This window comes from Thamnophis elegans, chromosome 2, assembly GCF_009769535.1.
Source record: "Thamnophis elegans isolate rThaEle1 chromosome 2, rThaEle1.pri, whole genome shotgun sequence".
NCBI lineage: Eukaryota > Metazoa > Chordata > Lepidosauria > Squamata > Colubridae > Thamnophis > Thamnophis elegans.
In genome coordinates, this window is record NC_045542.1 from 161,658,034 (window position 1) to 161,683,986 (window position 25,953).

Genomic DNA, 25,953 nt, shown 5'->3' on the forward strand with positions numbered 1-25,953 from the left:
GTTCCCCTGCAAGGAGAAAGGAACAAGGCTCAGATGCCAACATTAATTCTGTACTCTAAATGACCTGGAAGAGGAAGCAGAAGGTGGAATTATTTGTTAATGGTAGAAATAAAGGAGAGAGAATCGGGATTCAAGGAGATCTTGATGAGCCAAAATGGAGAGAAACTACCAAGAGGGAGTCCAGCCGGGACCATTGCATAGTTGTGAGTAGGAAGACTCAATGGAAGAAGAGAGAGAGAGATCAGATGGGCAAAAGAGCATGTGTGAAAAGGGCTGCTCTCTTTGGAAGTTGAAGGATCCAGGTAGGCGGTTCAAACAAATACAGAGAGAATTATTCAAGTGAGCCTTCTGGCCATCAGCTTCTCCTAGGAGCTGCTCACAAGACCAGCCTCAAAACCTCCATAGAATTGGTGGGTTCCAAAACATCCACCCAGGAGGGGCTGCCCCATCCCAGCCTCTTCTGGGCAAAAGGAGGAAAATACAAAGCTTAGAAATTCTACCCACGTTCTTAAAGCAGAAGGAAAGTAAAGATTAGCCTTAGAAGAAAGGATTTAATTGTTGGCCTTTTAGGTGGAGCTCAAAGAAAAAGGATCTCTTGGGGGTTAAGACAACATGAACTCCATTCAATTCATTTAAAGCCTTTTTTCTTTCCCCACAACCCCCCCCCCCAATTGCAATGAGGTCAATCTGTGTTAAGAGCAAATTACAAACCTCAACAAACGTTTTAAACTACGTTTCTCCAACTGCACCTGATCCAGCCGAGGGACGGAGCCCACTTTGTCCCCCTGGAGGGAAGGGAGAGATCCGCTCCCTGCCGGCAACGCCAGAGCCGGATCTCGCCCAGGAAAACCCTGCGAACCTAAGAGCGGGATCCGCAGCTCCCTTCCTCCTGAGGGGAGATCATCTCCTGGCTGAAGGGGCGGCGTGGAGGCGGGAGGGAGAGCAGCCCCACCTGCACCGAGCGGGATCCAGGAGCCTCTCCCGAGAGATCCAGCGCCGATCCTCCTCCTGCAAAGGAGGGACCCGCGGAGGGAAGCGGAAATCCAGCCAGGGGGAGTGGGAGGGGTTCCTCCTCTCGGGAGAAGAGTTTGTCTGTTGTTTCAATGAGCTCAGATAGACACTTTTTTCCCATTTTTTCCTCTTCGGGAACTCCGCTCAAAGTTCCAGTAACTTCTAGCAGAAACACAGAGTTGGCTTTTTCCTGCCTGCCGAAAGACTTTATGGCTGTTTCCTCCTAAGTGGATAAGAAATCTTTCATTTTCCTCCCAGGAGCTTTTCATTGAGTGACGGTCACACCTTACAGTCATCTGCAACAGCCGCTGGGGCAGAGGTTACGGGATGCCCCTCCCTCCTGAGAACTTAAATGGGGGAGGGGTCTCTGAGTGAGGGGGGTTTCTGCAGAGACTCACATTCTTGGGTGGGTCAGCTGCCAATCACCAGAGCCCTGGAGGGGAGCAGGAGGGAGGAGAGTTTGGGGGAGCAGCCAAGGTCTCAAGCTTCTTCCCAAGGAGGCAACAGAAGAGGGAAAGAAGCCTGAAAATGCTGCTCAGCCCCTGCAAATTGGGAATTGTTTTTTTTATTTTATTTATATCTGTCTTTATTATTTTTACAAATAACTCAAAGAAGGGAACACATCTTCCTCCGCCTATTCTCCTCACAACAACCCTGTGAGGTGGGCTAGGCTGAGAAAGCGACTGGCCCAAGGTCACCCATTGGCTTTCATGGCGAAGAGGGGACTGGAACCCATGGCCTCAGGCTTCCTAACGCAGGGCCTTAACCACTAGGCCATACTGGATGTCCTGGGGGTTGGTTTGGAATGGTCATTCTTAAAGCCTTAAAGCTCCCGGGATTCAGGCCAGTTGGGGGATTCTGGGAGTGGACATCCACGCAGCTTAAAAGTGGTCAAGGTTGAGAAACACGGATGTTGACATACACATGTATGTACCAATATCCGTGTAGACACACATATGTTTGAGGATAATGAACCTTTAGGAAAATTATCCTCTGCTCCAGAAGGAGAAATGTTAGAATTCAAATCCACCTTCAAGGCCAGAAGTTGTTTGAGGTGAGTGTGGCTGGCAGGGCCCTTTCTCACTTTTGAAAGCAGCAACTGATGAAGGGGACACAAACCATGATCAAAGTTGTAATTAACCCTGATCTTGACCGGTTTCATTTGCCATCTAGAGGGACCCAGGAAGTGTGACTTTTCTGCAGGATTAGAGGTTGTGGTTTGTGTGTGTGTGTGTTTCAGATGTCAGGTTTTTTTACTCCTCTTGATGTTGGTTTTACTTTTGTTGTGAGCCCCCACACACCCTGTTGTGTTTCACAAGAGAGGCGGCCATAGAATGAAACGGTTGTCTTCCCAGGAAGGGAAATCATTCACTCTGCTGGGTGATATTGGTGGTTTCCAAATTAGGTAATAAATAAAAATCAATACCTTACAGGTGATCCTCAAATTATGGTCGTCTGCCCATTATGAACCTCCGTCATAAAGGACTTTTTGTGTGTGTGGGGGTGCTCTCTTGTACTTTCAAATGGTCGTAAAGTGATGGCTGCCTGTGGTGAACCCCCATGGCTGCCTCTGCCCTCCAGCTGTGCCTGATGGGCTCTGGGCTGAAAGGGGGGACGACCCAAACTCAGCCTCTCCCACTTGAGCTCAGAAAGGAAGGACAGAGAATCCCACACAGGAGGGGCCACGAATAATGAAACCCCCTTTTTGGCAGGAGGAGCTGAAGGCTGGCAGGTGGAGATGGTGTGTGTGTGTGTGTGTGTGTGAAGGAATTAGCAGTGTGAAACAGGCACACTGGGCTCTTTTCCCTACTTCCAGTTGACCTTCCGTGTCTCCCAGGACTGGACCTTCTTTCCAGAGAGCCTGAAATCCATAAGGAGAAAGAGCCTCCATCAGACCTGAGGAGCATCCGGGTACCAGGCGCCTCGGGGGAACCGGGTGTCCGGATCAAGGGGCTCACAGGGGGCGGGAAGATGCCAGAAGCCCCACTGAAGTAGCCAATAGGAGTCCGGCAGATCCAACATTCAGAGCACATCAACAACTACAGTGCATGGACTGCACAGCATGGCACCATCTGACGGCCATCTTGACTCAGTCCATGCTCTAAAAACACTCTTCATTATTCTGAACAATACTTTTATTGAGGATTTTTCACTATAAATCTCCCTCTCTCCCATCTTTCTTTCTCTCGTCTGTTTGTCTTTTTCTCTCTATCTCCCTCTCTGTTACCCTCTATCTTGCTATCCCTCTCATTTCTCTCTCATCTCTTTTTCTATCTCCCTCTCATCCTCCTCTTTCTTTCTCTCTCCCTGTCAGCCCTTCTTCATTCAAAAATCAGGAAAGAAAACCACAGAACTCCATTTGTTGAAATCAAGTGTACTTTTACTAATTATAAATGAATAGAAGCTAAGCTAAGCTAAGTCTGGTTATTTAGGCGCGAAAGCGAATAATATATTGTATAATTCATCCCCCTCCCTTTGGCATCCCGTGCACGGTCCAATAATAATTCTCCCAAATGTCAGGTGTGAGATAACGTCGAAAGGCATCATCAAGATGGAATGCTGGTCCGTTGGCCTGGGCGGGAAACACTCCTCTTCCACATGAGCAGTAAGGTGGTCAGTTCAAAATCTAGAATCTTCCTCCAGCACAACAATGAGTCCCCTCCCAAATACCATGCCCCCCCTCCCCGTTTCAATGGCAGGCGAAGCAGTAGCAAAGCAGAGGCTGACACTCCCGCCACTCTGACTGTCTGTCTGTCTCCCTCTCTCTTCTCACCCTCTTGGAAAGCCCTTGGGGCTGGGTAAGGAAGGAGTCAACCCACGGTGGAGGCTTCCCTCCCCCTCCTTCTCCTCTTGTGCAAACCCTCCTGGCCCCACCACAGCCGAAGCACCACAGCGAGGCTCTGTGAGTGCAGTGGGCAGACCATGGAGGGGATACTGGGTCTTCCCCACCCCAAAGGAAAGCCAGATGGGCTTCCCCTTCCCTCCTACCCTTCCCCTTCCCCCTGCTCCCCTTCCCCCACTGAATCCTGCTTAGGCCCAGAGAAGTGCCCCAATAATGGTATCCTCTTCACTACCTGTTAGGTAGCGGAAGCGCATCCGCAGAAGGTCCATGATGATGTCTGGGTGGGTGGGCGGAGCCTCGTTATGCCGCCACTACCATAAATATTTATTTTTACTCCCAGGAACTTTTCACTCGGGTATCATAAAGGATTTACACTGATCTGGAACAGCCACTGGGGCAGAATTCACATGATGACCCTCCATCTGAGAATTAAAATTGGGTGGGGGTCTCTGAGCATGGAGGGGTCTTCTCACATTCCTTTCTTGTAATTTTTCTTTTTTCTCCTCTGTAAATCTTCAGTTCTCCCTATTCATTAACAAGGGCTAGTAAAAAATAACAAGGATATCCTGGTACGTTATGATTGTAGCAACTTATGATCAGAAATTAATTCCCATTTATGGTCAGAAATAAAAGACTTCCAGTTCTCTGCCAACACACATATAACTCAGTTCCTGGTGAATTATAACATGTGATGTTAAAAAAAGAAATTCCACGTTGTTCACGACTAAACAGGTGTATCTCTGTTATGGACTTTCTGGTGCAATTTTAACTTTGATTTGCAATGAAATGGTTTCTCACACTCTGCACACTTGTAAGGCCACTCTCCTGTGTGACTTCTGGAGTGCTTGCGCAGTGCTGAAGGTTGGGCAAAACGTTTTTCACACTCCAGACATTTATACGGTTTTTCTCCAGAGTGGATTCGTTGATGTACTACAAGGGTACTTTTCTGAGAAAAACATTTATTGCACTCTGAGCATTTATGGGGCTTTTCTCCTGTATGGATTTGGCTGTGACTTCTAAAGTGAGATGAATGAGCAAATGCTTTCCCACAGTCCAAACATTTGTAGTTTTTTTCCCCTGTGTGAGCTTTCACATGTCTTTTAAGGGCTGATGAGGTACGATAAAATCTTCCACATTCGTTGCACTCATATGGCTTCTCCCCTGTGTGGGTTTTATGGTGTCTGCAAAGGGCTCCACTATGAGCAAAAGATTTCCCACATTCTATGCATCTGTACGGCTTCTCTCCTGTGTGGACCCTCTGATGCCTTCCAAGGTGGTTTTTTGCGGAGAAGCATTTCCCACACTCCCCACACTTGTACGGCTTCTCCCCTGTGTGGATTCTCTGATGAATCTGAAGTTCTCTTCGTGTAAGAAAACTTTTCCCACAGTCCCCACATTCATAGGGTTTCTCATTTCTGTGTCCCTTCTGGTGATTCCGAAGTTGAGAAGAATTTACAAATCTTTTCTCACATTCTGGGCATTCATAGGGTTTCTCTCCAGTATGAATTCTCTGATGTTGCACCAGAGTTGATTTCAAGGTAAAACATTTCCCACATTCGAGGCACTTTTCGTTTTTCTCCCCTGTGTGTGTTCTCACATGATTCCGAAGACCTGAACTCTGGGTGAAACATTTTCCACACTCAAAGCATTTGTAAGGCTTTATTCCTGCATGCATCTTCTCATGGGACGAAAGAGTTGACTTCCGAGAAAAGCTCTTCCCACATTCCCAACACTTGTAAGGTTTCTCCCCCGTGTGGATTCTCTCGTGGCCTCTGAGAGTGGCTTTATCACGGAAACAATTCCCACATTCCACACATTGATAAAGTTTCTCTCCAGTGTGGATTTTCTGATGTCTAAGAAGGTGTGACTTTTTACTAAAGCATAAGTCACATTCCACACATTTATAGGGTTTTAGTGTTGGGGGGCTCCTGAGATCTTTGGTGTCTTTTCCAGAGAAGGATTTCTCGCCCTCCAAACCTTGACTGGATCCACTTCCCACATGGACCTTCCTGTGGGTCAAAAGGAGGGACCTGTGAGCAAAGGATTTCCCACACTCTGAGCATTCATGAGGTTTTTTGTGTTTTTTTGGAGTGCTTCTTGTGCCTGATGGGGGATCCAGCACTTTCCCACGGTCCATCCTTCCTCTTGGCTGCTATCTTGTGCTGATTTTCTACTGTCTGTTGATAGATGCCTTGCAGGTGAATCTTTGGTCACAATCTTTTACTCTCTGTGAGATGAGGGGGGAAAAGAGGAGAAATAAATTTCCTTTTGCGAAATATAGAGAATCACAAAAGCTTTCCCTTGGACGGGATCATGAAGGTCTTCCAGCCCAACGCATCCCCCAATGGTCCCGTGATCTAAATTCTGATGCTTGGCCACTGACTCGTATTTATGACTGTTGCAGTGTCCTGGGGTCGCATGATCCCCATTTTGTGACCTTCTGACATGCAAAGCCAATAGGAAAAACAGATTCACTTAACAACCGTGGGACTAACTTAACTGCACTGATTCAGTTAACAACTGTGGCAAGGAAGGTCACAAAACGGGGCAAAACTCACTTAACAAATGCTTCACTTAGCAACAGACATTTGGGGCTCCGCTGTGGTCGTAAGTCGAGGACTACCTAAATGATATGGGCAAAGTTGAAAAGCCCTCCTGGCAGGAAGGGACCACAGCGAAAGGAGTCCCAACTGCCCGACCCTCTCCGGAGGACTCCAGAGCCCATGCTGAGCAGCGGAGGAAAGCCCGGGGATGAACGCGCAGGCTCAGGCAGAGACAGGAAGGCCGGGGCGGAGCTTCTGCTCTCCCTTTGGGCTCCGCCTTCTGCAACTAACCACGCCCCTTGTTCTCAGGAATCCGAATAGAAGGGACCCTGGAGGTCTTCTAGTCCAGCCACCTCCTCAAACAGGAGATCCTGCCCTCCCTTGCTCCCAGGTCCTGGGGGCAGGGGAGGGCAGAAATGAGCAAAAAATGGGCCATTTTTTACCCCCCCACCCCCCAATAGCACTCTATAAGCCTCCATAAGGCTACCCATTCAATTTTTTCGACAAAAACCGGGCTGTTTTTTGCTTGGTGTTTGCCCCTCCCCCCCAAGGAGCAATCTGGAAGCCCCCCCTCCACAAGGCTATCCATGGCTTTTATTTGAAAAAAACAGGCCCGTTTTCGTGAAAAATCGGCCGTTTTGGTGGGGTTTGCAGAGTGCAAAACCTTTTTTTTCCTTTCGGAAAGGTCTTTAGTTAGAGTGATTGATGACAATTACATTGATCAAGTACTGTGCCAACAGAAACAAGTCTTAGGTGCTGCAGGTTGTCAGCAATTTCTTTCTCCAGGACATGGATAAATACATCTGGAAACATCTTCCTACCTACCCACTCACTCTCTCCCTACCTAGTGTATTTCTCTCTCTCTCTCTATCCCTCTATCTACCTACCCACTCTCTCTCTCCCTACCTAGTGTATTTCTCTCTCTCTCTATCCCTCTACCTACCTACCTACCCACTCTCTCTCTCCCTACCTAGTGTATTTCTCTCTCTCTCTCTATCCCTCTACCTACCTACCTACCCACTCTCTCTCTCCCTACCTAATTACTGTATTTCTCTCTCTCTATCCCTCTCCCTAACTAATTACTGTATTTCTCTCTCTTTCTGTCCCTCTTTATCCCTCTATCTATCTACCTACTTTTTTAAAAATTTGCCTCTTCAAAATCTTGGTGCATCTTATACTTCGAAAAATATGGTAGTCCTCAACTTACAACATTTCATTTAGTGACCGTTCACAGTTACAACTGCACTGAAAAAAGTGACATGAGGGTTTTTCAACCCACCGTTGCAAGGATCTCCCCTTGGTTCCATGATCCAAATTCTGACGCTTGGCCACTGAATCATATTTACGACTGTTGCAGTGTCCTGGGGTCGCGATATCCCCTTTTTGCGACCTTCTGACAAGCAAAGCCAAAGGGAAAAATCGGATGCATTTAACAACCATGGGACTAACTTAACTGTACTGTACTGATTCAAAGAGGGCTGTGAAAATATCTACAGACCCCTCACATCCTGGACAGAAATTGCACACCAAGACAACTAGACACAAGAACAGTTTTTTCACAAATGCTACATTACTATTACTATTAGTCTTCTCATCATTCCTATCACCCATCTCCTCCCACTTATGACTGCAAGACGAACTTAGTGGCTTTCATCCTTACATTGATATTGTTTCCTGATTGCTTATTTGTACCCTAGGACTCTCACTAAGTGTTGCATCTGATGATTCTTGATGAACGTATCTTGTCCTTTTATGTACACTGAGAGCATCTCCACCCGAGACAAATCCCTTGTGTGTCCATTCACACTTGGCCAAAAAAGAATTCAATTCCTATTTCTAAATTCTAATTTTAATTCTATTCTATTCTGCAGCTTCCTAGCAAGACCAGCCTCCAGTCCAAAGGGCTTTCAAAGGTGTCATTTGTGAACCTACACATCACAGCCTCTTCAGCACAAAACCAAACAATAATAATAGTTGGAGTTTAAAAGGTTTTGTTCCGTTACGCCAAAAAAAGCAACCGAAAGCAAGGAAGATCCGCTTTCTCTCTCTCTTTAGATTAAGAAGAAAGAAAAAAGGACCTTTTCCGGGTTGGGAGATCCTGAGCTCAGTTCAAAGCAACTTAACTTCCCCCCCTTAAAGAACCCCCCAAACTGAACGGGGGAGGCGCGGAGCCTCTCTGGGGGTTTCCCTTCCATCCCCCCCATAATCCTTAGGGGAAAAGCTCCGTCTGTAGGGAGCCTTCCCTCTGTTCCCAGAGACGCCCAGTCCCAGCCCTCCCATCCCGGGATCCTCGCAGGCTCAGGGATCCTCCGGGGAAGAGGGGCCACTCCAGCTACCTTTCTCCTGCGAAGGAAAAGCCCTCCTGGCAGGAAGGGACCGCAGCGGAAGGAGCCCCAACTGTTCAAGGCGAGGCCGAGGAAAGCGCGGGGATGAACGGGCAGCCTGAGACGGAGACGGGAAGCCCGGGGCGGGGCTTCTACTCTCCCTTCGGGCTCCGCCTTCTGCAAGTAACCACGCCCCTTGCTCTCAGGAATCCGAACAGAAGGGACCCTGGAGGTCTTCTAGTCCAGCCCTCTCCTCAAGCAGGAGATCCTATCCCATTCCTCACAAGGGACCGTCCAGCCTCTTCTTAAAAGCCTCCAGTGATGAAGCACCCAAAACCTCTGAAGGCAAAGCTCTTCCACTGGTGAATTGTTCTCTTAGGAAGCGTCTCTTTAACTCCACGTTGCTTCTCTCCTTGATTACTTTCCATCCATTGTTTCTTCTTCCGCCCTCTGGGGCTTTGTAGAATAATTACTCACTCACTCACACACAGACACACATACATGCACAATCTTTTCTTTCTTGACAGCCTTTCAAATAGTTCTTTCTCCCCATCCATTCCCAGGAAGGCAAATCATTCACTGTGCTGGGTGATATTGGTGGTTTCCAAATTAGGTAATAAATAAAAATCAATACCTTACAGGTGATCCTCAACTTATGGTCGTCTGCCCATTATGAACCTCCGTCATAAAGGACCTTTTGTGGGGGGGGGGGGCTCTCTTGTACTTTCAAATGGTTGTAAAGTGATGGCTGCCTGTGGTGAACCCCCATGGCTGCCTCTGCCCTCCAGCTGTGCCTGATGGGCTCTGGGCTGAAAGGGGGGACCGACCCAAACTCAGCCTCTCCCACTTGAGCTCAGAAGGGAAGGAAGGACAGAGAATCCCACACAGGAGGGGCCACAAATAATGAAACCCCCTTTTTGGCAGGAGGAGCTGAAGGCTGGCAGGTGGAGATGGTGTGTGTGTGTGTGTGTGTGTGTGTGTGTGTGTGTGAGAGAGAGAGAGAGAGAGAGAGAGAGAGAGAGAGAGAGAGAGAGAGAGAGGGAGAGGGAGGCAGTTTTTTTGATATTTTTGATATTTTATTAATATTTTATTAATATTTATAGGCCGCCCTTTTCCCCGAGGGGACTCAGGGCGGCTTACATAAAATAGGGAGGGGGGGGTATAAACAATAAACATAAAACAATACATAAGAGTAAAATAGTACACAACATTCATTCTTCATTCGGGTGGGGACAGATTGTGATCTTAACCCCAGGCCTGACGGGATAGCCAGGTCTTAAGGGCTGTGCGGAAGGTCTGGACGGTGGTGAGGGTACGAATCTCCACAGGGAGATCGTTCCAAAGGGTCGGAGCTGCTACTGAAAAAGGCCCTCCTCCGTGTAGTTGCCAGTTGGCACTGACTGGCAGATGGTATTCGGAGGAGGCCCAATCTATGTGATCTTATAGGTCGCAGGGAGGTAATTGGCAGGAGGCGGTCTCTCAAGTACGCAGATCCACTACCATGGAGGGCTTTATGGGTGGTAAGTAGCACCTTGAAGCGCACCCGGAGATCAACAGGTAGCCAGCGCAGCTCGCGGAGGATGGGTGTTATGTGGGCGAACCGAGGTGCACCCACGATCACTCGCGCGGCCGCATTCTGGACTAGCTGAAGTCGCCGGATGCTCTTCAAGGGAAGCCCCATGTAGAGCACATTGCAGTATTCCAGCCTAGAGGTCACAAGGGCCCGAGTGACTGTTGTGAGAGCCTCCCGGTTCAGGTAGGGTCGCAACTGGCGTACCAGGCGAACTTGGGCAAATGCCCCCCTGGTCACAGCCGTCAGATGGTGTTCGAAAGTCAGCTGTGGATCCAGGAGGACTCCCAAGTTGCGAACCCTCTCTGAGGGGTGTAAAATTTGACCCCCCAGCCTGAGCGATGGAACACTGGTCGAATTATTGGGAGGGAAACACAACAGCCATTCGGTCTTCTCCGGGTTGAGTACAAGCTTGTGAAGCAGTATGAAACAGGCACACTGGGCTCTTTTCCCTACTTCCAGTTGACCTTCCGTGTCTCCCAGGACTGGACTTTCTTCCCAGAGAGCCTCATATCTATAAGGAGAAAGAGCCTCCATCAGACCTGAGGAGCATCCGGGTACCAAGCGCTTCGGGGGAACCAGGTGTCCGGATCAAGGGGCTCACAGGGGGCGGGAAGATGCCAGAAGCCCCACTGAAGTAGCCAATAGGAGTCCGGCAGATCCAACATTCGGAGCACATCAACAACTACAGTGCATGGACTGCACAGCACGGCACCATCTGACGGCCATCTTGACTCAGTCCATGCTCTAAAAAGACTCTTCATTATTCTGAACAATTCTTTTATTGAGGATTTTTCACTATATATCTCCCTCTCTCCCATCTTTCTTTCTCTCGTCTGTCTTTCTTTTTCTCTGTATCTCCCTCTCTGTTACCCTCTATCTTGCTATCCCTCTCATTTCTCTCTCATCTCTTTTCCTATCTCCCTCCCATCCTCCTCTTTCTTTCTCTCTCCCCTCTGTCTCTCTCTCTCTCTTCTCACCCTCTTGGAAAGCCCTGCGTGGTCTCCTTGGGGCTGGGGGAGGAAGGAGTCAACCCACCGTGGAGGCTTTCCTCCCCCTCCTTCTCCTCTCGTGCAAAGCCTCCTGGCCCCACCACAGCCGAGGCACCACAGCGAGGCTCTGCGAGATCAGTGGGCAGACCAAGGAGGGGATACTGGGTCTTCCCCACCTCAGAGGAAAGCCAGATGGGCTTCTCCTTCCCTCCTACGCTTCCCCTTCCCCCTGCTCCCCTTCCCCCACTGAATCCTGCTTAGGCCCAGAGAAGTGCCCCAATAATGGTATCCTCTTCACCACCTGTTAGGTAGCGGAAGCGCATCCGCAGAAGGTCCATGATGATGTCTGGGTGGGTGGGCGGAGCCTCGTAATGCCGCCACTACCATAAATATTTATTTTTACTCCCAGGAACTTTTCACTCGGGTATCATCAGGATTTACACTGATCTGGAACAGCCACTGGGGCAGAATTCACATGATGACCCTCCATCTGAGAATTATAAATTGGGTGGGGGGTCTCTGAGCATGGAGCATGTCGCCTTCTCACATTCCTTTGTTTCCTAATACCCAGAGACCCCGAGACAGGAAAGAAGAGAGTTTGGGGGAGCAGCTCAGATCTCCTGTTGTTCCCAACTAGATGCAACAGGGAAACAAGGCTGAAAATGTTGCCCAGCCACTGCGGAATAGAAATGATTTAATTTTTTTCCTCACTTATATCCAGCTTTATTATTTTTAACAATAAGTTAAGGCAGTGAATATATCCCACCCGCCTTCCTTCCCAGTTCTGGAGGGACCTGAAAATGGCTCTCCATGGACGGTCACCGACATGACTGAGCTGGAGAGGATTTGCAAGGAAGAAGGGCAGAAAATCCCCTGATCCAGATGTGCAAAGTTTATTGCTTCATACCCAAAAAAGACCGGAGGCTGTAACTGCTGCCAAAGGTGCTTCAACAAAGTAACTGAGTGAAGGGCCTGAATACTTATGCCAATGTCTCGTTTCAGTTTTTTTTCTTTTTTAATTCATTTGCAAACATTTCTAAAATTGTTTTCTTTTTTCATTATGGGGCACTAAGTGTAGATTTAATGTGGCAGTCCGTGCTGTAAAAAACACTCATTACTTTGAATAATAATTTTATTAATAAATTATATATGCCGATCAAACAAAGACCTTCAATACAACTGTGTACTAGTATGATTGTGAATATACTGTATGTATGTGCGTAGATAGTAGGAAAAATAAATGTTTCCTCTTCATCCTCAGCCAGCATATTCAAAACCAACCCTTTATCACTAAATAAAATAATAAGATGCATCTTCATTCCACCCACAACCCATTTTTCTCCTCTCTAAATCTTCAGTTCTCCCTATTCATTAACAAGGGCTAGTAAAAAATAACAAGGATATCCTGGTACACGTTATGATTGTAGCAACTTATGATCAGAAATTAATTCCCATTTATGGTCAGAAATAAAAGACTTCCCGTTCTCTGCCAACACACATATAACTCAGTTCCTGGTAAATTATAACTTGTGACGTAAAAAAAAAATTCCACATTGTTCACGACTAAACAGGTTTCTCTCTGTTATGGACTTTCTGGTGCAATTTTAACTTTGATTGGCAAAGAAATGGTTTCTCACACTCTGCACACTTGTAAGGCCACTCACCTGTATGACTTCTGGAGTGCTTGCGCAGTGCTGAAGATCCGGCAAAACGTTTTCCACACTCCAGACACTTATACGGTTTTTCTCCAGAGTGGATTCGTTGATGTACTACAAGAGTACTTTTCTGAGAAAAACATTTATTGCACTCTGAGCATTTATGGGGCTTCTCTCCCGTATGGATTCGGCTGTGACTTCTAAAGTGAGATGACTGAGCAAATGCTTTCCCACAGTCCAAACATTTGTAGTTTTTTTCCCCTGTGTGAGTTTTCACATGACTTTGAAGGGCTGATGAGGTACGATAAAATCTTCCACATTCGTTGCACTCATATGGCTTCTCCCCTGTGTGGGTTTTATGATGTGTCCAAAGGACTCCCTGACGAGCAAAGCATTTCCCACATTCTACGCATCTGTATGGCTTCTCTCCTGTGTGGACCCTCTGATGCCTTCCAAGGTGGTCTTTTCTGGAGAAGCATTTCCCACACTCCTCACACTTGTACGGCTTCTCCCCTGTGTGGATTCTCTGATGAATCTGAAGGTCTCTTCGTGTAAGAAAACTTTTCCCACAGTCCCTACATTCATAGGGTTTCTCATTTCTGTGTTCCTTCTGGTGACTCCGAAGTTGAGAAGAATTTAAAAATCTTTTCTCACATTCTGGGCACTCATAGGGTCTCTCTCCAGTGTGAATTCTCTGATGTTGCACCAGAGTTGATTTCAAGGTAAAACTTTTCCCACATTCGAGACACTTTTCGTTTTTATCCCCTCTGTGTGTTTTCTGATGACTCCGAAGACCTGAACTCTGGGTGAAACATTTTCCACACTCAAAGCATTTGTAAGGCTTTATTCCTGCATGCATCTTCTCATGGGCCAAAAGATTTGACTTCTGAGAAAAGATCTTCCCACATTCCCAACACTTGTAAGGTTTCTCCCCTGTGTGGATTCTCTCATGGTCTCTGAGAGTGGATTTTTCACGGAAACAATTCCCACATTCCAGACATTGATAAAGTTTCTCTCCAGTGTGGATTCTCTGATGTCTAAGAAGGCTTGACGTTTGACTAAAGCATAAGTCACATTTCTCACATTTATAGGGGTTTAGTCTTGGGGGGATTCTGAGATCTTTGGAGTTTTTCCCAGAGAAAGATTTCTCAACCTCCAAACCTTCACTGGATCCACTTTCCACATGGACCTTCCTGTGGGTCAAAAGGAGAGACTGCAGAGCAAAGGATTTCCCACACTCAGAGCATTCATGGGATTTTTTGTCTTTTGGTGGAGAGCTGCTTGTGTTTGGTGAGGGGTCAAAGAGTTTCCAAGGCTCCATGGTTCCTCTTGGTTGCTGCCTTGGGCTGATTTTCTACCCTCTGTTGTCTTCAAGGTAAATCTTTGGTCACAATCTTTTATCTGCTGTTGGAAGGAAAAAAGAAAGAGAGAAAAGTATTTCCTTTTGGGAAATTCAGAGTCAAAAAATCTCTAGGAGGAAAACACTTACGTTGTTGTGCTCATTAAGTGATTTTGGGGAGGTTGTTAAGTGAAGGCAGACCCAGGGAAGAGGTGGAGGGGTGCCTGAAGGGGTGGGGGGAGACCCTGGAAGTCCAGCACAGGCCATGTATGAAGAAGGAGAGCTGCAGCTGCCCCCCCAAGCCTCAGTCGCCCCACCTGGGCCCTGCAATGGGGCAGAAGTGCCAAGATGATGCCTTAAGTGGAGTTCTGGGGCCTTCAGCCATTTCAGACATCTGCCACTGACCCCAGGACTGGACTTCAGCCCAGTGTCACCGTTGCCACCCAGAAATGCTCCCTTAATCCCCAGACCGGAGGCCTCTGCAGCCTTCGTGCCATCCTCCAAGCCGCCTGTTCCATGTCGTTTCAAGAAGGGAACGGAGCAGCTGTTGGCTTCTCCATCCAGAGCTTCCCCTGGGGCCCCATCTGGTTCCTTCCACAACCCAGGGATTAGCAGAAGACACGGGACTGTCTGAATTGAGACCATCGCTCTGAGTTTCCTACCCGGATGGGAGAGAGGCCGGCCGATTCCTTGGGACACCCCAGGTTGTTTCTCGGATGCCCTGAGCGCAACCAGGTCAGACCAAAATGCTGTGTGTGTGTTTGTGTATTAGAAGGAGGAGCTCAGTCAGGCCACCCTAAAAGAGACTCGATCCCAGAAGATCCCACAGGAAAGGAGGAGGGGGAAATGGCTCCGATTCGGAGTTTCATTTTTCTCCAGGGGTGACAGCACAGGCGCCCCGAGAAGGATCATTGCCGATCAGAGCAAATAAAGCTACACATAAAGATTTTTAAAAAGCTTATTTTCCAAACCAAGTTTCATTGACTCACCTTTAATATTGTCTCTGGGTTACTTGTTACCCCTCTGGGTCAAGGCCAGGGAGGATCCCCACCGCGAAACAGTTTGATTTCTCCTTAACCGATTGGCCCTTTGTGCAGGAAGCTCCTCCTCCAAAGGGGACAAGATTTCCTAATTTTCTAAGATTGAGTCCCGGCCAAAATTTCAGGAGTTCTGATCCAAGAATGCCCCTTTCTCTTCTCTGGAGTTCACAGCCACATCTTCACTATTCCCCTGCAAAGGGAAATGAAAAGGACTCAGATGCTGAGCTTAATCCAGAAACGACCTGGAGGAGGAAGAGAAAAATAGGGTTGTTTGAGGAGGATACAAAATAACAGGAGACGGATCCAGGTTCAAGAAGATCTTGATGGGCCATAATGGAGGAAACCAGCAGAATGAAGCCCAAGAGGGACCAATGCATAGTTGTGAGTAGGAAAACTCAAAGGAAGGTGAGAGAGATCAGAAAAGGGCTGCTCTTTCCTGCTCTTTTTGGAGGTTGCAAGGCCCCCGAGATTCCAGGCTTCAGGGGACCCAACGCTATTTTGGGCATTTCAAAATCAGGCAAGGCAACCTCCTGGCCATCAGCTTCTTCTCTCAGCTGCTCACAAGACCATCCTCAAAACCTCCGGAGAGTTTGTGCTTTCCAAAAGATCCACCAAGGAGGAGCTGCCACATCCCAGCCTCCCCACTGCAATGAGCTCAGTCTGGGTTAATTGCACAGTGCATATCACAAAACACCTTTTAAGGCCCATTTACTCCATTTTTCCAACTGCACTTGAGGGAGACGGAGGTTCAGAGGCTTCCTGTTCAAAAGGACCACAGAGAGACCTTCTGAAAGCGATCTCCCCAAAAGCTGCTTCCCAGATCCACCCCTCCCCCCGGGGAGCCTTGGCCGGGCGAGGAGGGGGCAGATCAAGCCCGAGGACGGAACCCCCTTTGCCCCCCTGGAGGGGAGGGATCCGCTTCCTGCAGGCAACGCCAGAGCCGGATCTTCCCCAGGAAAACCCTGGAAACCCAAGAGCGGAATCCGCAGTTCCCTTCCTCCTGGCGGGGAGAGGATCTCCTGGGAGGCAGCCTCACCTGCCCCGAGCGGGACCCAGAAATCTCTCCGGAGGGATCCAGCGGCGATCCTCCTCATGCAAAGCGGGACACGCAAAAGGAAGCGGAGATGCATCCAGGGGGAGGGGAGGGGCCTCTGCTCTCTTCTCCGGCCCCGCCCTCGCCCGCAGCCCCCGCCCCTTGGCCAGCTCCCTCCCCCTCCGCCCCTCCCCCTGCTCCGAAACTTCTTCTGTTCCTCCGATGGGCGTCGATGTCGAGGGTTCCTCTGCCCATGGGAAGAGTGTCCCTTTGCAGCACGTTGGAAGCAGGGCTGCCTCTCCTCCTCCAGTTTCTTCCTTTTTTCCTATGTGTCTGTGTGTGACCTTGTATGAGGCCAGACACAGAGAAGCCTTTTTTAAGGTTCTTCTCTTTAGGAACTCCGTTTAAACAGCCAGAAACCAGCGGGGATCTCTACTTTTTTGGGGGGGTACTTTTACTTTTTTGGTGTTCCTTCCTAACAGGATAATAAATATTTATTTACTTTTACTCCCAGGAACTTTTCACTCAGGTATCATCAGGATTTACACTGATCTGGAACAGCCACTGGGGCAGAAGTCACATGATGACCCTCCATCTGAGAATTAAAATTGGGTGGGGGTCTCTGAGCATGGAGGGGTCTTCTCACATTCCTTTGTTTCCTAATCCCCAGAGACCCCGAGACAGGAAAGAAAAGAGTTTGGGGGAGCAGCTCAGATCTCCTGTTGTTCCCAACACAATGTAACAGGGATACAAGGCTGAAAATATTGCCCAGCCACTGCGGAATAGAAATGATTTGATTTTTTTCCTACTTATATCCGCCTTCATTATTTTTAACAATAAGTCAAGGCAGTGAACATATCCCACCCGCCTTCCTTCCCATCTCTGGAGGGACCTGAAAATGGCTCTCCATGGATGGTCACCATCCAACCTGACTGAGCTGGAGAGGATTTGCAAGATAGAAGGGCAGAAAATCCCCTGATCCAGATGTGCAAATCTTGTCACTTTATATACAAAAAGACTGGAGGCTGTAACTGCTGCCAAAGGAGCTTCAACAAAGTAACTGAGTGAAGGGTCTGAATACTTATGCCAATGTCCCCCCCCTTTTTTTTAATTCATTTGCAAACATTTCTAAAATTCTGTTCTCTTTTCTCATTAGGGGGAATTGAGTGTAGATTTAATGAGGGGAAAAATGAAATTCAACAACTGCACAATCAGGCTGCAGCATAACAATATGGGCAAAAGCCAAGTGGGCCTGAATGTCCTAAGTGAGGTGGGGTCCCATTAATCCTCAGGTTAGTCGCCCCCCTGAGAAAACTGCGAATGGTGGGGTGACGGCCGAGAGAAAGGTGACCCTCGGGGGCCAGGATGGTGGAGAGCGCAGTCACCTGACGACGAAGAGTGTTAGGCGCCAAACCCTTGTCAAGGCCGTCTTGCAGAAAGTCCAGGATGACAGGAATCGAAGCTGTGTTTAATGTTGATGTTTAATAAATTTATAGGCCGCCCAATCCTGAAGGACTCCGGGGGCCTTACAACAATCCATTTACAATAGAAGTTAAAAACACAGAAACATAGATTAAAAAGACCACAACATACACCCAGTCTAATCGGGGATGGAACTCAATCGTGAGTTCAACAGCCCGGGGCCTGCCGGAATAGCCAGGTCTTAAGAGCCTTACGGAAGGCCATGAGAGTGGGTAGGGTCCGGATCTCTAGGGGCAGTTTATTCCAGAGGGTCAGAGCGGCTACAGAGAAGGCCCTCCCCCGGGTAGTTGCCAGCCGACATTGTCTGGCTGACGACACCCGGAGAAGGCCCTCCCTATGCGATCGTATCGGTCATTGGGAGTGGCAGAAGACGGTCCCACAGATATCCGGGTCCTAGGCCATGTAGGGCTTTAAAGGTGATAACCAGCACCTTGAATTGCGTACGGAGACCAATGAGAAGCCAGTGCAGCTCGCGGAGGATAGGTATGACGTGGGTGTATCAATATATCGCTCGCACGGCTGCATTCTGGACTAGTTGTAGTCTCCGAACACTTTTCAGGGGCAGCCCCATGTAGAGCGCGTTACAGTAGTCAAGCCTCGAGGTAACAACACCTCTGGAAGAACACCAGGCAACAAAGGCCCTCCAGGTGGCGTCGTAAATCTGAGTCGTGGAAGGACGACGTGATACTTGAATGGTGCTGATCACCTTGGTGGAAAGGTTGTCCTTGCTTAAGAGATCCCTCTCAAGTGCCAAATGGCTGGATGAAGAAGGGCCCCCTGGCAGAGAGAAATCTTTTGTGGACGAATCCGCCACGGGTCTCGGACGGACAGACTCACCAGATCGGCAATGCCAGCCTGCCTGGAGAAAACCCTCGACGAACCCCCTACCTGGGTGGAATCCTCGGGAGCCTGCTCAGCCATATAGGAACTGTGGGCAAAATGATAATCAGGGGCTACCTCCACTCACCACCTTGTAAAAGCCCTGCAAAACAACAGACGCTCTGAAGAGACGTGGGGGGTCACAGCCCCAATATCCAGCAGGTGGAATAAAGGGCAAGCGTTAACGGCTCCCAGCACTGCAGGAATGAGGCTTGTGGCCAGCAGCGCCAATCCTTGCCGCTCAAGTGAAAGGGACACACACCAAATTGCCAGCCAGGCCGGACGAAGAGTGGCTCCTCGCGGCTCCTGCTGTGAATCAGGCTGCAGGCAGCTACGGCACAAGGTATAAAGTAGAAACCGAAACTATAAATAGTTCCAAAATGGCGGCCGGAAAGAAACTAATCACTTTAAAAGTTGCCGCCAAGCAATCCGGAGCTCTGAGGCTCCGCACCTCCACTCAAGGCACGGACGCCAACAACAGGAGCCCCAGTGGGGCTTCCCCCTCCCCAACAAGGGTCGCAACAGCGCTGGCATCGGAACTCCGACCCGCGCGCTTGCCCGAGCAGCTGCCTGCGTTACGAGCGGCGCCTGGGAGTTAAACAGGATGCGGGAGGAAAGAACAGTGAGCCAAGAACGAATTAAATAATCCTAAATACACTCACTCAGCCTGTTCACATCCTAAACTGAATAATACTCACAATAAATGCCCAAGAGAGTCCAAGCTAGTAAATTAATTGCAGAGAAACCTTAAGCGCATTCGCTGGGCTAGCTGAATTGAAAAATTCTGAAGATAACCAGCACCAGAGGCGTGGCTTAAAGTTTCAATTCAGTTCTGGGCAGTTTGGCTGTATTTAACCCTTGCTTGGACTCTCCTGAGCAGCGCCCTGGAAAATCTGCTCCTTTTCATTCAATCCCAAAGTCCGAAGTATCCAGCGAGGGAGGAGGGAGCCAAAAGAACCAAGATGGCGGCTGTTTTAAAGGGAAACACACATAAAGCTAGAAAGCAGCAGGACTTTGTCTGCAGAGCATGGCACCATCTGACTCCCTTCTCGAGTCTTTTGACCGTCCAGTCCGTGCTCTACAAAACACTCTTCATTATTTTGAATAATAATTTTATTAATGAATTATATATGCCGATCAAACAAAGACCTTCAATACAACTGTGTACTAGTATGATTGTGAATATACTGTATGTATGTGCGTGAACGTATGAAAAAACAATGAAAAAAAAATCCCTCCCAAAAAGATAGTAGGAAAAATAAATGTTTCCTCTTCATCCTCAGCCAGCATATTCAACACCAACCCTTTATCACTAAATAAAATAATAAGATGCATCTTCATTCCACCCTCAGCCCATTTTTCTCCTCTCTAAATCTTCAGTTCTCCCTATTCATTAACAAGGGCTAGTAAAAAATAACAAGGATATCCTGGTACACGTTATGATTGTAGTAACTTATGATCAGAAATCCATTCCCATTTATGGTCAGAAATAAAAGACTTCCAGTTCTCTGCCAACACACATATAACTCAGTTCCTGGTAAATTATAACATGTGACGTTAAAAAAAAAAATCCAAATTGTTCACGACTAAGCAGGTTTATCTCTGTTATGGACTTTCTGGTGCATTTTTAACTGTGATTTGCAATGAAATGGTTTCTCACACTCTGCACACTTGTAAGGCCACTCTCATGTATGACTTCTGGTGTGCTTGTGCAGTGCTGAAGATCGGGCAAAACATTTTCCACACTCCAGACATCTATATGGTTTCTCTCCAGTGTGGATTCGCTGATGCCTCACAAGAGAATCTTTCCGTGGAAAACATTTATCACACTCTGAGCATTTGTGAGGTTTCTCTCCTGTATGGATTCGGCTGTGACTTCTAAGGGAATATGACGCAGCAAATTGTCTCCCACAGTCCAAACATTTGTACTTTTTTTCCCCTGTGTGAGTTTTCACATGACTTCTAAGGGCTGATGAGGTAGGATAAAATCTTCCACATTCGTTGCACTCATGTGGCTTCTCCCCTGTGTGGGTTTTATGATGTCTCCAAAGGGCTGCACTTTGAGCAAAAGATTTCCCACATTCTACGCATCTGTGTGGCTTCTCTCCTGTGTGGAGCCTCTGATGACTTCCAAGGTTGTTTTTTGTGGAGAAGCATTTCCCACACTCCCCACACTTATACGGCTTCTCCCGTGTGGATTCTCTGATGAACCTGGAGCTCTGTTTGTGTAACAAAACCTTTCCGACACTCCCTACATTCATAGGGTTTCTCCCCCTTGTGCCTCTTCTGGTGCCTCCGAAGTTGAGAAGAATTTACAAATCTTTTCTCACATTCTGGGCATTCATAGGGTCTCTCTCCAGTGTGAATTCTCTGATGTAGCACCAGGCTTGATTTCAAGGTAAAACTTTTCCCACATTCGAGGCACTTTACATTTTTATCCCCTCTGTGTGTTTTCTGATGACTCCGAAGACCTGAACTCTGGGTGAAACATTTTCCACACTCAAAGCATTTGTAAGACTTTATTCCTGCATGGATCTTCTCATGGAGCCAAAGACCTGAGTACTGAGAAAAGCTCTTCCCACGTTCCCAACACTTGTAAGGTTTCTCCCCTGTGTGGATTCTCTCGTGGTTTCTGAGAGTGGCTTTTTCACGGAAAAAAATCCCACATTCCAGACATTGATAAGGTTTCTGTCCAGTGTGGATTCTCTGATGTCTAAGAAGGCTTGACTTTTGACTAAAGCATAAGTCACATTCCTCACATTTATAGGGGTTTAGTCTTGGGGGGATTCTGAGATCCTTGGAGTTTTTCCCAGAGAAAGATTTCTCACCCTCCAAACCTTCACTGGATCCACTTCCCACATGGACCTTCCTGTGGGTCAAAAGGAGGGACTGGAGAGCAAAGGATTTCCCACACTCTGAGCATTCATGGGATTTTTTGTCCTTTGGTGGAGAGCTGCTTGTGTTTGGTGAGGGGTCAAAAAGTTTCCAAGGCTCCATGGTTCCTCTTGGTTGCTGACTTGGGCTGATTTTCTACCCTCTGTTGTCTTCAAGGTAAATCTTTGGTCACAATCTTTTATCTGCTGTTGGAAGGAAAAAAGAAAGAGAGAAAAGTATTTCCTTTTGGGAAATGCAGAGTCAAAAAATCTCTAGGTGGAAAACACTTACGTTGTTGTGGTCATTAAGTGATTTTGGGGAGGTTGTTAAGTGAAGGCAGACCCAGGGAAGAGGTGGAGGGGTGCCTGAAGGGGTGAAGGGGGGAGACCCTGGAAGTCCAGCACAGGCCATGCATGAAGTAGGAGAGCTGCAGCTGCCCCCACAAGCCTCAGTCGCCCCACCTGGGCCCTGCAATGGGGCAGAAGTGCCAAGATGGTGCCTTAAGTGGAGTTCTGGGGCCTTCAGCCATTTCAGACATCTGCCACTGACCCCAGGACTGGACTTCAGCCCAGTGTCACCGTTGCCACCCAGAAATGCTCCCTTAATCCCCAGACCGGAGGCCTCTGCAGCCTTCGTGCCATCCTCCAAGCCGCCTGTTCCATGTCGTTTCAAGAAGGGAACGGAGCAGCTGTTGGCTTCTCCATCCAGAGCTTCCCTTGGGGCCCCATCTGGTTCCTTCCACAACCCAGGGATTAGCAGAAGACATGGGACTGTCTGAATTGAGACCATCCCTCTGCATTTCCTACCCGGATGGGAGAGAGGCCGGCCGATTCCTTGGGACACCCCAGGTTGCTTCTCCGATGCCCTGAGCACAACCAGGTCAGACCAAAATGCTGTGTCTGTGTTTGTGTATTAGAAGGAGGAGCTCAGTCAGGCCACCCTAAAAGAGACTCGATCCCAGAAGATCCCACAGGAAAGGAGGAGGGGGAAATGGCTCCGATTCGGAGTTTCATTTTTCTCCAGGGGTGACAGCACAGGCACCCCGAAAAGGATCATTGCCGATCAGAGCAAATAAAGCTACACATAAAGATTTTTAAAAAACTTATTTTCCAAACCAAGTTTCATTGACTCACCTTTAATATTGTCTCTGGGTTACTTGTTACCCCTCTGGGTCAAGGCCAGGGAGGATCCCCACCGCCAAACAGTTTGATTTCTCCTTAACCGATTGGCCCTTTGTGCAGGAAGCTCCTCCTCCAAAGGGGCCAAGATTTCCTAATTTTCTAAGATTGAGTCCCGGCCAAAATTTCGGGGGTTCTGATCCAAAATGCCCCTTTCTCTTCTCTGGAGTTCACAGCCACATCTTCACTATTCCCCTGCAAAGGGAAATGAAAAGGACTCAGATGCTGAGCTTAATCCAGAAATGACCTGGAGGAGGAAGAGGAAAAATAGGGTTGTTTGAGGAGGATACAAAATAACAGGAGACAGAATCGAGGTTCAAGAAGATCTTGATGGGCCATAATGGAGGAAGCCAGCAGGATGAAGCCCAAGAGGGACCAATGAATAGTTGTGAGTAGGAAACCTCAAAGGAAGGTGAGAGAGATCAGAAAAGGGCTGCTCTTTCCTGCTCTTTTTGGAGGTTGCAAGGCCCCCGAGATTCCAGGCTTCAGGGGACCCAACGCTACTTTGGGCATTTCAAAATCAGGCAAGGCAACCTCCTGGCCACCAGCTTCTTCTCTCAGCTGCTCACAAGACCATCCTCAAAACCTCCGGACTGTTTGTGCTTTCCAAAAGATCCACCAAGGAGGAGCTGCCACATCCCAGCCTCCCCATTGCAATGAGCTCAGTCTGGGTTAATTGCACATTGCATATCGCAAAACACCTTTTAAGGCCCATTTAAGAGTGGGATCCGCAGCTCCCTTCCTCCTGGCGAGGAGGGGATCTCCTGGGAGGCAGCCTCACCTGTCCCGAGCGGGACCCAGAAGTCTCTCCCGAGGGATCCAGTGACGATCCTCCTCGTGCAAAGTGGGACACGCGGAGTGAAGCGAAGATGCATCTGGGGGAGGGGCCTCTGCTCTCTTCTCAGGCCTGCCCTCAGGCCCCGCCCCTTGGCCAGCTCCCTACCCCTCCGCCCCTCCCCCTGCTCCGAAACTTCTTCTGTTCCTCCGATGGGCGTCGATGTCGAGGGTTCCTCTGCCCATGGGAAGAGTGTACCTTTGCAGCACATTGGAAGCAGGGCTGCCCCTCCTCCTCCAGTATCTTTCTCGTCTGTATTTGTGTGTTATTGTGTCTGTGTGTGTGCCCTTGTATGAGGATAGACACAGAGAAGACCTTTTTAAGGTTCTTCTCTTTAGGAACTCCGTTTAAAGAGCCAGAAACCAGCGGGGATCTCTACTTTTTTTTGGGGGGGGGGTACTTTTACTTTTTTGGTGTTCCTTCCTAACAGGATAATAAATATTTATTTACTTTTACTCCCAGGAACTTTTCACTCAGGTATCATCAGGATTTACACTGATCTGGAACAGCCACTGGGGCAGAAGTCACATGATGACCCTCCATCTGAGAATTAAAATTGGGTGGGGGTCTCTGAGCATGGAGGGGTCTTCTCACATTCCTTTGTTTCCTAATCCCAGAGACCCCAAGACAGGAAAGAAGAGAGTTTGGGGGAGCAGCTCAGATCTCCTGTTGTTCCCAACACAATGCAACAGGGATACAAGGCTGAAAACGTTGCCCAGCCACTGCCGAATAGAAATGGTTTGATTTTTTTTCCTCACTTATATCTGCGTTTATTATTTTTACAATAACTGAAAGGCAGTGAACGTATCTCACCCGCCTTCCTTTCCATCTCTGGAGGGACCTGAAAATGGCTCTCCATGGAGGGTTGCCATCTGATCTGACTGAGCTGGAGAGGATTTGCAAGGAAGAAGGGCAGAAAATCCCCTGATCCAGATGTGCAAATCTTGTCACTTTATATACAAAAAGACTGGAGGCTGTAAATGCTGCCAAAGGCAGCCACCCATCATCTGCCCTTACGAGCAGGGGCTCCATCCGAATCGCCAAGAGATTTTTCCTAAAGTGAATGGAAAATCTGCTCCTTTTCATTCAATCCCAAAGTCGGAAGTATCCAGCGAGGGAGGAGGGAGCCAAAAGAACCAAGATGGCGGCTGTTTTAAAGGGAAACACACATAAAGCTAGAAAGCAGCAGGACTTTGACTGCAGAGCATGGCACCATCTGACTGCCTTCTCGAGTCTTTTGACCGTCCAGTCCGTGCTGTAAAAGACACTCTTCGTTATTTTGAATAATAATTTTATTAATAAATTATATACGCCTATCAAAGACCTTTAATATAACTGTGTACAGTATGTTCGAGAAGCGAACTTAGCCGCACTGAGGGTGGCATCAGCAGTGTACTCAGTGGCCGCCATGATTTTATTAATCTCCTGCCTCAACTTGGTATCCTTAACTGGAACCCTCGCCATTAACTTCCTCCACCAGAGGAGAGCAGCCCTGGAAAGAAAGGAAGCCGAGGCAGACGTCTTAATTGCCCATGCGGCCGCCTGGTGCTTCTTATGACAGGCATTCTCAGATTTCTTATCCTCAGCCTTAAGGCCCCCCAACAGATCAGGCGGAAGCACAGACGTTGAGGTGAGGGCCGCTACCGGAGGATCGATAGGTGGCAGCTTAAGTAAATCCTCCAGGCTGGCATCCAGAGTGTACAGTTTCTTATCTTTGCTAGAGGGGGTAGCCATGGTAGCAGGCTGGGCCTCCAGTCCAAAGGGCTTTCAAGGGTGTCATTTGTGAACCTCCACATCGCAGCCTCTTCAGCACAAAACCAAACAATAATAATAATAGTTGGGAGTTTAAAAGGTTTTGTTCCGTTTCGCCAAACAAAAGGAAGCGAAAGCAAAGAACATCCGCTTTCTCTCTCTCTCTTTAGATTAAGAAGAAAGAAAAAGGACCTTTTCCGGGTTGGGAGATCCTGAGCTCAGTTCAAAGCAACTTAACTCCCCCCCCTTAAAGAACCCCCCAAACTGAACGGGGGAGGCGAGGAGCCTCTCTGGGGGTTTCCCTTCCATCCCCCCCATAATCCTTAGGGGAAAAGCTCCGTCTGTAGGGAGCCTTCCCTCTGTTCCCAGAGACGCCCAGTCCCAGCCCTCCCATCCCGGGATCCTCGCAGGCTCAGGGACCCTCCGGGGAAGAGGGGCCACTCCAGCTACCTTTCTCCTGCGAAGGAAAAGCCCTCCTGGCAGGAAGGGACCGCAGCGGAAGGAGCCCCAACTGTTCAAGGCGAGGCCGAGCGACCCTCTACGGAGGACTCAGCGGCCATGCTGAGCAGCGGAGGAAAGACCGGGGATGAACGCGCAGGCGCAG

General features: G+C 48.4%; 2 protein-coding genes across 2 annotated transcripts; both read right to left on the reverse strand.

Moving 5' to 3' along the window:
• Positions 1-4,042: 4,042 nt before the first annotated feature.
• On the reverse strand, positions 4,043-25,953 carry LOC116502792 (zinc finger protein 91-like). The gene is made up of 5 exons (XM_032208723.1): positions 25,800-25,953; positions 22,718-23,009; positions 15,266-15,558; positions 12,943-14,341; positions 4,043-5,781 (listed from the first exon to the last, which is right to left on the reverse strand). The coding sequence occupies exons 4-5, from the start codon at positions 14,256-14,258 to the stop codon at positions 4,578-4,580; spliced, it is 2,520 nt and encodes an 839-aa protein (XP_032064614.1). The 5' UTR covers positions 14,259-14,341; positions 15,266-15,558; positions 22,718-23,009; positions 25,800-25,953; the 3' UTR covers positions 4,043-4,577.
• LOC116502496 (zinc finger protein 501-like) lies at positions 20,396-21,707 on the reverse strand. The gene is made up of 2 exons (XM_032208376.1): positions 21,027-21,707; positions 20,396-20,929 (listed from the first exon to the last, which is right to left on the reverse strand). Exons 1-2 carry the CDS (start codon positions 21,705-21,707, stop codon positions 20,396-20,398), a joined length of 1,215 nt encoding a protein of 404 aa, XP_032064267.1.

Excerpts from the sequence above, each read along its gene's own strand:
- LOC116502792 (XM_032208723.1), bottom strand. The coding sequence starts at position 14,258 with ATGGAGCCTTGGAAACTCTTTGACCCCTCACCAAACACAAGCAGCTCT. Across the intron at positions 5,782-12,942 it reads TCCAGAAGTCATACAGGTGA|GAGCCCCCCAACACTAAAAC; the intron begins GTGGCCTTACAA and ends CAAAGATCTCAG.
- LOC116502496 (XM_032208376.1), bottom strand. The coding sequence starts at position 21,707 with ATGGAGCCTTGGAAACTTTTTGACCCCTCACCAAACACAAGCAGCTCT. Across the intron at positions 20,930-21,026 it reads CAGAATGTGAGAAAAGATTT|AGCTCCAGGTTCATCAGAGA; the intron begins GTAAATTCTTCT and ends TTACACAAACAG.